The sequence below is a fragment of the Tenrec ecaudatus genome, chromosome 1, assembly GCF_050624435.1.
Source record: "Tenrec ecaudatus isolate mTenEca1 chromosome 1, mTenEca1.hap1, whole genome shotgun sequence".
Classification (NCBI taxonomy): Eukaryota; Metazoa; Chordata; class Mammalia; order Afrosoricida; family Tenrecidae; genus Tenrec; species Tenrec ecaudatus.
The window spans coordinates 11,253,011-11,265,372 of NC_134530.1; the positions used below are offsets into that span (position 1 = coordinate 11,253,011).

The 12,362-nt window shown below is 41.1% G+C and overlaps 1 protein-coding gene and 1 pseudogene across 1 annotated transcript; both read right to left on the reverse strand.

The window, feature by feature from the left end:
- Positions 1-5,680: 5,680 nt before the first annotated feature.
- Positions 5,681-6,356, reverse strand: LOC142440875 (isopentenyl-diphosphate Delta-isomerase 1 pseudogene; annotated as a pseudogene).
- A 2,002-nt stretch (positions 6,357-8,358) lies between these two features.
- On the reverse strand, positions 8,359-9,294 carry LOC142440983 (olfactory receptor 7E178-like). Its single transcript, XM_075543123.1, has one exon. It carries the CDS (start codon positions 9,292-9,294, stop codon positions 8,359-8,361), a length of 936 nt encoding a protein of 311 aa, XP_075399238.1.
- Positions 9,295-12,362: the final 3,068 nt, after the last annotated feature.

The window sequence follows — 12,362 nt, forward strand, 5'->3', positions numbered from 1 at the left end:
TATTCAACTGTCCAAAGCTCCTGCTGCCAGACCAGAAAATTGGGAGGTATGGTGAAAGAAACTGGGAGGTGGAATCCTGAAATTACAATTAGGGTACTAGGGTCTCACCTGAACTCCTTTGTTTGCCTGTGATTTTCACTCTCAAAGCAAACCAAGAATGCTCTAGTTTGGGAGAGCTGAGTTCCCAGCTTCAGCTGAAAAGCTCCTCCTGCCCTTTCACCAGGAGTAGCCATTTTTCCAGGCTGACGCCCTACAGGGGACATAATTCCACACAGGAGGAGAACTATACCCCAGAGCCCTTCAGGTTGTTAACTACCTTTAGCTAATAGCCTGGGGTGTGGGGGTGTTCACTAGCCAAAACTTGGCGTAGAAGAAAAAGCAGAATTTTACCTGAGGCAGTTCATGGTGTGAGAGAAAATAGACAGATGGTCAGAGTCCAGGGGTAAAATTCAGTTCCAATTATCTCAGAAGGAAACAACCCTCCCTGATAAGCTGGATCTCCCTCTCTGGGGGTCAGCATGACAGCCCCCACATAAGAGTACTGTGAAAGCATAATAAAAAAGAGTGAAATATATATTATTGGTAAAAACTCAAACCCCAGGTTGGTTGCTTAGGCCCAAGGAGCACATAGAAGGGAGCCCTTAACATAAATCCACATAAGAAGCCCTCCCTAAGGAATCTAAGAATTCAGCTATAGGGCCGAGAGCTTTGAGTATAACAAAGACCCACTGAGCAAATCTAAGCTTTTAACAGAACAGAGCTGGAGCCCAGAGCCAGTGAAATGATTTAAGTTGATTCGATTCTAGCTGGGTGGGGTGGGGGTGGGGGCAGAATCCTCTGATTTAGTAGGGCACAATCAGTGTATATTGGCCAATAAGCCCAGCTTCCCTCTCAGTGATTCTACACACAGCTAGGGAGCTCCTGCCTGTCCAGGGACCCTAAACTGCGCTATGGGAACACTCTCCTAACCCAGGACCACCCTTCAGTAGTGCTACATATAGCACAAGGAGGTATACCAGTGAAATGCACCGCTGAGCACCATGGCTGAAATTGACGCCTGGCTGCTGGTGTGATCTTGTCTCTGAGGGTAATCCCACCCTGTATCTGTGGAACCCTACACCAAGCAGCATACCACCCCGCAACATAGAGGAAGAGTTGAAACTCCTCCAGCCCGATGGACAGGTGATCATGTCTCAGTTATGTCCTTACTTACCACTGTATTTCTTCTTTTATATTCACTCACCCTTCTATCTTTCCCACTGCAGTCGGTCTCAAAGAGCTCATATTTTTCCCCTCTTTTTTGCCTGCTCTTTTTTACCTTATATATATTTTTGTTTCCCTCTTTCTCCTCTTTTTGCCCTCTTTCCTAACATACATCACTACTTGCTTCCAGGCCACTACCCATTGCCTAGGGCAAATCAACCCAAATAACAGGGGGAACTACAGCCTGCCCTTTGTGAGTTCTGCGTAACACACGCAGCAGCCATGACAGCCATCTACAGCATGCTGTGCTACTGAGGAAAATTCCATTGGACCTGTAAGGTGATCTAGGCAACTGGGATAGTTCTGCCCAGCTCCACTGGGTCCTGCATTAAAAGGGCACACCAACCTGCCATCATGGGGCAGGGTTTAAACCGCTCTGCCCCCACATTCAGGCAATTAGGGATCAGCTACCTCTATATTCTTTATTTCATTCTTCTCTCTTTCTTCCCTCCTTTCCATTACAGACAATCTTAGTGAGCACAGTTGAGTTTCCCCCCTTCTTTCTGTTTATTCTCTTTTTCTTTCTTTCTTCTCACTTTAATTGTTCTCTTCTCCTCTCTCTCTGCTTTTATGATTTTTCTCCCCTCCCTCTCTTTCCTTCCATATACCACTACTGGTTTCCAGACCCCTACCCTCTGCCTAGGGTAACCCTGAACACCCAGCGGGGGGAACTACGGGTTATCCCCAAAACAGTGCTGAACACAGCACTAGACAATGCTACAGATGGCACAGCATGTAGTTTATCCAGCTTTGTATCTAAATTTTTAAAAATGTTCTCTCCTTCCCTTTATTTTTCTTCTTTTCCTTTTTATCGTCCTTTAATTTTTCTTGTTTCTTCCTCTTCTTCTATCTCTTCTCTCTTTCCTGCTTCACTGGCAACAGATTCAGTTTTCCCTTTTTATTGTGTTCTCTTTTTTTACTGTTTCCACTTTAGTTTAGTCTAAGTATTTTAGTTGTGTGTGTGTGAGTGGGTGTTAGTTTACTTGCATTGTCGCTCCAGTCTTAGTTTTCTTCGTTTTCCCTTTTTTCCTCCTCTCCCTCTCTTTCCTTTCCAAAGCCACTAGTGGCCCCCAGGCCACTCCCCTCTGCCTAGGATAACCCTAAATGCCCAATTGTGGGAGCTCCCACTTGCATTTGTTGGTATTATATGCAGCTTCGGACTCAATACCGATCCACTTCCTTACATCAAGTAGCAGGTGGTTGTCTCCTTCAAACAGTGGGTTGAACTCTAACCTAAACCCTGAGGCCCTACAAGTTACTGGGGAAACTCCTGCCCACTACTGGTGCAGCTCCATGGTACTGCGGGAACATCCACCAACCTCCAAGGTGATCTCTCTGAGTGCGGTAATCCCCCTGCAAGCTTCAGTGCTATACACCACCAAGGGTACACCGACATGTCCTCCTTTGCACTCCAGTTGTAGATGGAAACACCAAAGGCCACCTGAGGTGCTCCAAGCCCTGTGAGGCTAACTTAGAGATCTACCAGTGAAGCGATGCCATCCTGGGCCCACAAAAACCTGACCAGCAATATATGAGAGGACTATACAACTCACATTCCAAATAACAAAATACTGGATTGCTAGGGAAAGAGGGAAACCACAAGAGAGAGCCCAGGACTCTTCAGCTCCAGAAGATGGCTACAGGCTCCTCTAAAACAACATGTAAGCAGCAACCAGGCCTAACAGCCTCAATGAAAAAGCAGGAGAAACAGAAGACAATGCCAGAAGAAGTCATGAACTTAACTATGCTTATAGAGGAAGCAGATATTGACCTTCCACAGACCGAAATTTTCAGAATGCTGCTTGGAGTCATACCAGATATGAGGGAAGCAACACAGATAAAAAGGATAAAATGGTAGAGGAGATAAAGGCAGTGCACAAAAGGGAAATATGTCTTTAGGGATGATATAACAAACTCCAGTGGCAAATTCACAAACATTGCCAACAGACTTGAGGAGGCAGAGAATCGCACCAGTGACGTAGAGAATAACCAAGCATACCACAGCAAACCGGAAAAGCAGTCAAATAAGACAATCAGAGAAACTGAAGAAAACTTGAGAGTCATGTCTGATGCTATGAAGAGGCAATATACAGAGTGGACCATATAGCTGTTCCCACTATGAGACACGGCATCCCTTGTTGACCCATGGCCCTATGTGGGACAACACTGGAGGCTCAGTGTCTGGATTGACCCTGTCTGAACCTGTGACATGGAGGCAAAACACTAAAGGCATGTGTCAGAGCAACGGGGGTGTGGTGGGTGGGAGGGGAGCAGAGAAGGGAGCTACCGAGGGAGTGAAAAGGATACATTGGGGCCACAGCGTGGCACCCCATTGGCCTTGACTGGAGGACATGCCTAGAGGTCAAAAATCAGACCTTGGTCTATTTACAGGTTTTTCTAACTTTTTAAAATTAAAACATTTCTTTTAAAAATATTGATTTATTCTTTTCGGGGTCATTGGTTTTCTTTTGTGTTGTCATCCTTGTGTTCTCCTTTGTTACTTTGTCTGGGGCAAGGAAGAATTTAGGAACTAGAGGAAAGTTTTAAATTTTATAATTGCTACATTGCACCATGACTGGCTTGTCTCCTCCCTGTGTCTCTTCCATAAGGGAATGTCCAGTGGCCTACAAATGGGCATTGGGACTCCACTCTGCATTCCCCTTCATTTACAATGATATGATTTTTGTTCTGATGATGTCTGATACCTGATCCTTTCGACACCTCGTGATTGCACAGGCTGGTGTGCTTCTTCCATGTAGGCTTTGTTGCTTCTGAGCTAGAGAGCCATTTCCTTGCCTTCACACCTTAAAGACCCCAAACCCTATACCTTTTCATAAGCGGGCAACATCAGCTTTCTTCACCACATTTGCTTATTCACTCGCTTTGTCTTCAGTGATTGCGTTGGGAAGGAGAGCATCATAGAATGCCAGTTTAATAGAAAAAAGTATTCTTGAATTGAGGGAGTACTGGAGTGGAGGCCCAATGTCAATCTGCTACCTGAATTGTAAACCTATAAATATATGCACATAGATCTAATTCCCTATCCTCATATATTAATATATTTACATATGTACATACCTTTATTTGTACCTGTATAAATTCCCTATGCTTCCTAGCTCTTTCCTCTATTTCATTGACTTTTTTGTCCCACTATCATACTCAGCATTCATTTGTGGTTCAGGAATTCCTCTCGGTTACATTACCCGTGTTCATGCCATACCAGGTCCACTACACCCTCCCTACTACCGATTTGTATCACTTGGTGTTTCCTTGTGCCTGCGTTTGTTAACACCACTACCTTTCCCCCTAACTCCTCCTCTCCCATGACCCCCTCCCCCAACTGTCAGTCCCGATGTTTTCTCCTCCAGATTGTTCATACAGCCTATCTTATTTATACAGATCAGCGGAGATAATAACATGCACAAAAACAAGACAGAGAAAAACCAAGCAACAAAAAACAACAACAAGCCAATGACCAAAAAATGAAACAAAACACAAGAAAGAAAAACTCGTAGTTAGTTCAAGGACTGTTTGTTAGTCCTCAGGAGTGTTCTCCGGTCGAGTCTCATTGGAGCACAGATGTCTGGTCTTGGTTTGTTTCTTGCCTCTTCTGGGTACACGCCCAGTAGGGAGATTGCTGGATCATATGGTAACTCGATTTCCATCTGTTTTCCTTTTGCCAGATCGATTTCCATAGTGGCTGTGCATACTTACAAGTCCACCAGCAATGGATCAGAGTTCCTGTCTCCCCACAACCCCTTCAACACTTGTTGTTTTCTGATTTTTTTGCATTGGGCTATTTTTGAGGGTGTTAGGTGGAACCTCATTGTTGTTTTAATTTGCATCCATCTTATGGTTAAAGCTGGGAAAAGCTTTCTCATATGGTTTTTGACCTTTCGGATTTCTGACCCTGTGGAAATTCTTTTCAGGTTCTTTGCCCACCCTCTTACTGGGCAATTAGTTTTTTTTTCTTTTTGGAACTATAAGAGTATTGTATTAATGCCCTGTAGATTTTAGTAATAATGCCTTTGTCTAAATTGTCATTGGTAAAGATGTTTTTGCAGTCTGTGGAATCTCTTGTTACTCTTTGGTGAATTCTCTCGATGTACACAGGTGTTTTATCTTCAATATTTCCCATTGGTCAATTCGTGCCTTATTTATGTCTATGTCCTCCCCTATTTCTGATAGCCTATGTATTCCCTGTGATAAGTTCTCAAGTAGATTCCAATTCCCTCACTGATGGCCTTAATAGTTTGGGGTTTAGCTTCAAGGTCTGTTATCCACCTTGAGAAAAGGGTCTTGCTTCATTTTTCTGCAGAGAGATATCTATTTTTTCCAGGACCACTTGATAAAGAGGGCAAAATCTGTCTAAATTCACTAAGAGAGAAATGTCCAGTTTTCACTTAATCATTCATCCTTACTTTGACATTCGATGTATTTTCTCATGTTTGACAAATGGATTCTAGTGATTTAAGTTATCCCACCATTTCAAGAGTAAAGTCTCTGCAATCATTTAAAACCGTGGATTTATCTTAATTTCACCACAGGCTACTCTTTTCCCAGAAGGCTTTATGGTTCTTCCTTTGACACATAACAGTAACTTTCAATGTCATTGGGATCAGGACCTATTGTAACACTCTTTCCCCCAAGCAAAATGGAATCAATTTCATGTTGACCCCAAATACCATCAAATTGAGCATGTACTGAATTCATGTTGATAATTAATGTCTTTTAGAGGAACCGCTTCTGTGGGAATTTCTAGCTCAGTTTTTAGATGTCACCATGCTGCTTGTCGTACCCTGATTGCATGACTTTCTTCAGGTTCTCCTGGATTACTTAATGGACGACTACACCAAGTACTGGTAAAACCACCTGGAAGGTCATTGGAGTATCTGAGCTCTGCTTACTTTCTGTGTTGAAGAACAAAATGCTGAAAGCTCAACGCAATAATCCTTTCTCAATGTTTTCATTCCGATAACAATTCGTTTTTTTTCTGTCAGCCCAGTGTTGCTGTCATCTTCAGTATGAATGCTCATCTCAGCCAGATATTGAACCTGTTGCTCATTGAGATTGTCAGTATTTTTTTCACGCATCATGACAATCTATCTGAGTTGTACCAAATGAACCCCATTCATGCCAATGCCCACTCTCCTTGCTACTGATGCAAGAAATGAAAATTGCAGACTTGCCGCTCTTTTGGGCACCTTGTTCAGGTGCAAACCCTGGTTCAGACTCCAGCACCACTTTATACCTAAGTAGTCTTCTTCTTCATGTAATATCCTCTTAAAGTTCTTGTGTACATCAGAATGTTAAATATCATTGTGAAGTACATACATTAGAATTACATCACGACTGGAAATATTATATCACTACTTTAACCTTAATTATACACCCTTAACCAAGTTTTGCAATCACCATTTAATTGTAGAATGTAGTAGGCTTACTACAATTGACACAAAGCAGCATACAGATGTTTTCCTTAGAATTATTTATTAATCTGTTTCAACAAGAAGGAAGAAATCACACTAGTTATAGCAAATGCAGATTAATTAATAAAAGTGATTAGTAATATCGTGATGGAAAAGCAGAAATGCATTTAAAAGCAAAAACTTCATGGTAATGTATAATTGCCACCTGTGGAAGGCAGTAACCACAGGTTGAGCTTGATGGTAGTGGGTTCTATATACACAAATCCTAGAAGAACATTGCAAGAAAACTAAATGAGACGCTAGACACGATGAGAGAATTTATACTCTTGATTTACAAAGGTCATTAAGGACAGGTGATTTTGGGTCAGAGAGCCAAGAGTTTAATATCCAGCACTATGAGAAAACCTATAGTGTGTGGAGATAAAAATCAATTTAGAAATATTACCAGGCATTTTGAGAAAAGTTATATTGCCAAGGATCGTTCGGGTAATTTCTCTCACGTATGTCCACATGGTTTGAGGACATAAAGACTTTCAGCATAAGCCCAGGAGAATGAAAGGAACCGAACACATTGTTGCTATTCACTTATGTCCACTGAGTTTGTGCAGGTTCATAGTGACACTATAGGACAAAGCATAAGTCCCCTTCTAAGTTTCTGAGACTAAATTTTTATGGGAAGGGAAGGCCCATCTGTCTCCCACAGCGCTGCTGGTGGGTTAGGACTGCGGACCTTGTGGCTTGTAGCCAACATGTAACAATTATGTCACCAGGGCTCCTACCATTGCTGCTGTTATTAATGAGTTCCATCGAGTCAGTTCAACTCATGGGGACCCTGTGCACCACAGAAGGAAACATTGTAGTCTTTGTCATCTTCACAGCCCTTGCTGTGTTTGAGCCAGTGTTAACGCCACTGTGTCAATCCATATTCTTTAAAGTATTCCTGTTTTTCACTGACATTGTAGTTTCTCCACCATAATGTGCTTTTCCAATGAGTCTTCTCTCCTGAAAATATGTTACAAGTATGTAATATGAAGTTTCATCAAAATAGTCTTTTATAAAAAATGACTTAGCTTAAGCCTGAAGTCTTGAGAGTGGGTTGTCTGCCAGAGGAGACTGGAGTGTTTTGAAAACTCTTCATCCCCACCACCAACTTTTAGTGTAAATGAAGTCAACTCTCTGATGGTACAGTGAGGAGTGCTTATCTTTAAAACCCACCAGATAATTCCAGTACAAAGCCAACTTTGAGAACAAGAAACAGCTATGCCCCCAATTAGACAACATAATAAAGCAGATCTAAAAATAAAGGGATGAGTGGAAAGGAGTAATGGATTTTGATGTGTTTTTAGATAGAGTTGTGTATGTCATTTCATCAGAAAGTCCTTGCCTCAGGAGACGGTTGTGATAGCTGTGTGGGAGGGGAAGACTTTATAGCTTTTACAGGACTCGATTAGACAGATGTTACAACGTGTTGATGCCTTCCTTAACATCCCAAATTCTGTTTAATAAAATGTGCCACATACACATTATGCTGATATGAAACACCAAGAGCAATACAAATCCTGAGAGCTTGGAAAATCACGTGACAACACAAGCATATTTTCCACTTCTAGATGTTTGGTTTTGCTTGCCCATTGAAATTCACAGACCCAAAATAATGGCTCAGATATCACATATAAGTTGTTCTGCTGAGGAGCTTCTTCAGGGCCCTCTTTATATCCTTGTTCCTCAGGCTATAGATGAAGGGATTCAGCATGGGGGTGACAAGGATGTACATCACTGAGGCCACTGCACCACTCCTTTGAGAAGATATGAAAGCTGAACTGATGTACACCCCAAGACCTGTTCCATAAAATAAACAAACAACAGAGAGGTGAGAGGCACAGGTGGAAAAGGCTTTGTACTTCCCACCTGATGATGACACTCTTAGGACAGAGGAAACAATTCGTGCATAAGAGAAGAGGATCCACAAGGCTGGAACACCAGCAAAGATGCCACCAATACAATATGCTAATATACTGTAGCTGGATGTGTCAGAACAAGCCAGGTTGAGGAGTAGTGGAGGGTCACAGAAGAAACTAGGGATTTCAACATCTCCGCAAAAGATAAACTGTGATGCAATAAAGTAGTACAGTTGGGAGTAGAAAAAGCTCATACAAGAAGATACTAGGATCAGCAGACCACATAGGCGGGGGTTCATAATGACTGAGTAGTACAAGGGTTGACAAATGGCCACAAACCGGTCATAGGCCATGGCAGTGATCAACAGATTGTCCATACATCCAAAAAAATTAAACAACATTAACTGAATCAGGCATTCAACTTTGGAGATGTTTTTCTGGGTTGTATAGATGTCATGAAGCATCTTCGGTATTGTGGTGGAAGTGAAACCAATGTCAGCCAGGGACAAGTTGGATAGGAAGAAATACATGGGGGTGTGGAGCTGTCTGTTAGAGCTTACAATCAGGATAATCAGCAGATTCCCCCCCACTGTGACAGTATACATGAATAAGAACATTCCAAAGAGGGGGCGCTGCAGATCTGGATCATCTGAGAGGCCCAGGAGAAGGAATTTAGGGATCTGTGTTATATTCTGTGATTCCATGTACCAGAGACACCTTCAGAGAAAGAGAGAAGGGTTTATAAGATAAAACAAGGAAATGGGAAACTGGTATTGGGTCTATTTTCAATTCTGAAATGCACCTGTAAAGTAGTCACACTTAAGTGCCATAGAATTTCTCAGTTATGACATGATGATATGTCTAGTGTTGTTTTTTCATTAATTCATGCACTTGCTTCTATACATGCCCACTTTAGAGAATCTCGAGAGAATAGTACAATTGGAGGACTGATATTTATAAATAAGAAATTTTAGAAATAATGAATCTTCAACAGACAAAAAGTTCAGAGATAAAAACAGTAAATAAACACCTTCCAAGGAAGATAGGTTGGTGGAAGAACCAGATGGCTTTTAAGGAATTCTAAACTCATTGTAAATCTGATTGCAATATTTCTCTTTTAAATTTTTATTGTCAGCTGACTGAAAAGTCACAGAACAAAATACTTTATGTTTGTATTCAGCAAAATTACAGATGTTATATTTTGTGAATTAGTTGCAGTCCCTCAATATAATGGCACTTTTCTCATTTCCTTGATGTATTCCCTTTTCCATGAATCCTTCTCTCTTGCTTCTTCCTTCCCTCTAAGATTTAGCTTTGAGTAGGTACTGCATGTTTTCTCTGGTCTGGTTGATTGTGCTAAGCCAAATACTCCTCATGCGAAATCGTGTACAGTTTATAAGGCTGTCTGTTGCTTAGCTGAAAGGGCCTCCCTAGCTTGGCGTTAGGACAGGATTCAAGAGTGTCTTTGTGCCATAGCCTCCACCTTCCATCTTTCTCTGTGAAAACAGTAAGTCTGATCATTATTTATGATTTTTAATTTTGCTCTAAATTTTTGTCTCACCCTTTCCCAGACCATCTACCGTATTCCCAATCAGAGCAATTAGTGACAGCCAGTCGGTATTTAGGGACTGTAGTTGTGATATTCCCTTAGTCTTTTGAAATAATTGTTCCCTTTGCATCTTTGATTTTCTTCACTCACCTTACTCCCAGCAGCCCTGTGGTAGAAAGACTAGCCTGTCTACTCCCGTTAAGAGTTACAATCTCAGAAACCCACAGGGAGGCGCTATGAGTCAGCATTGCCTCAATGTCAGGGAGTTGGGTTTTCTTTGCTCCAGACGAGGAGACAGAGTTGCGTCTTAGATGGCTGCTCACAGTGTTTAGGACCCCAGTTGATACTCATCACAGCAGGAGGGAAACATTGTCTTTGTTTACTGTTAGTCCAAGTGACCTAAAATTTCCTCAAGACTCTGCTACTAAACAAGCAAGCACAAAGATTCAGTCCATCAGGGTGTTTGGCTGCAGCTGAGAAGGTTACATAACTTTGCCATATATATATATATATATATATATATATACACACACAGCCTTCCCATATATGTTACTATTTATTATACCACTTTAGTAGAACAAAGGAATATAATAGAAAGGCTAGATATAAGCATGCACATATATGGCCAATTAACAGTATACAAATGCTAACTCCATTGAATAATGAAAGAAGTTATTGGTGTTTTTATTTGAAGGTGCCATAAAGTGGGTTCTTACCCACAAGGACCCTGTGCACAACAAAATGAAACTGCCCGATCCTCCACCATCTTTACAATTGTTCCCACACCTTTGCTAATCCATCTAGTGGAGGGCTTTCTTTCCTTTTTTTTGCCCCCCCCCCATTTCAGCAAGCATTACACCCTTTTCCAGGACAGTTCCTGCAGGAAAGTATCTCTCCTGATTATATGTCTAAACTATGGAAAGAAATGGCTTTTAAATCAATGTTGCTGATACAACAGGGTTTCCAATAGCAAAAGCATGAAATTGAAGTCATATTCATGTGATATATGAAAAAAGAGCACACAGTGTACCAAAAAGTTAAATGTGTGAACTAAAAGAAAATAAACAAGAACAATCCACACGTAGAAATAATATGGAGCAGGGGGTATTTGGATCGTAGCTTGAACGAGAGCTCCTAAGGCATTACAACAAGAGCAAAGCAAAGCAACAAATGACAAAATTGGTAAATTCATCTTAACACAATTTTAAGTCTTCCCCTTATCAATTCATTCAACTAACTGAAGAAATACCCTATAGATAGGGTGACAAAGATGGAATCATAAATAAAGAAAGGTTTAATTACCAAAAATATGGCAAACTAAAATATAACAAGAAAAATGCAATACAGTAAAAATGTGACTAAAGACTTAAGCAGACATATCACTGTGGAGGATATACAAATGGCCAATAAGCACTTGAAAAGATGCTCAATATTAATGGCCATTAAAAATTTAAAACAGCCTAGTGTCACTGATTTGTTTCTAAATCATAAAGTCTCTGTAGGACAGAATGGAACTGACCCTGTGGGTTTCCTACACTTTAAATATTTAGGGTATTGAAAGCCTCATCTTTGTCCCTTGATCACTAGGTGCAGTAGATCTGCTGACTTGGCAGTTAGTAGCCCAATGCGTTAACCACTATGCCAGCAGGGCTCGTTTCATTAGTCATTAGTAAGATGGGAATCAATACCACAATGACACTTCAATGCACCCTAAAAAGAATGGCTAAGCGTTTTCTTTAAAAGAATGAAAGAAAAGAAAACGGTAGCAGGGATATGAAGACCCCTTACCCATTATTATTTGGAAGGCAAATGGTTCAACCACTTTAGAAAACATTTGGGGCATTCCTGAAAAATATAAACATAGATCTACCATACTATCTAGCAATTCCATCCCCAGGTTTATATCTGAAGACAGCAACCCAGCAGACAGATGTACATCAATGTTCATTGCGACACTGTTCACAAAAGCCATCAGATGGAAATAACCTACATGGTAGCCAACAGATTAATGAATAACAAAATAAGGAATATGTATTATCATGCCTTCTTGACATTAAACAAAACCCTCTAAACTCGTGGTTCTCACCCTTCCTAATACCATGAGCCTGAAATATAGTTCCTCATGTTGTGGTGACCAAGCGCCAACCATAAAATTATTTGTGTTGCCATTTCATAAGTATAATTTTGCTACTGTTATGAATCTGGCAACCCCTGTGAAAGGGT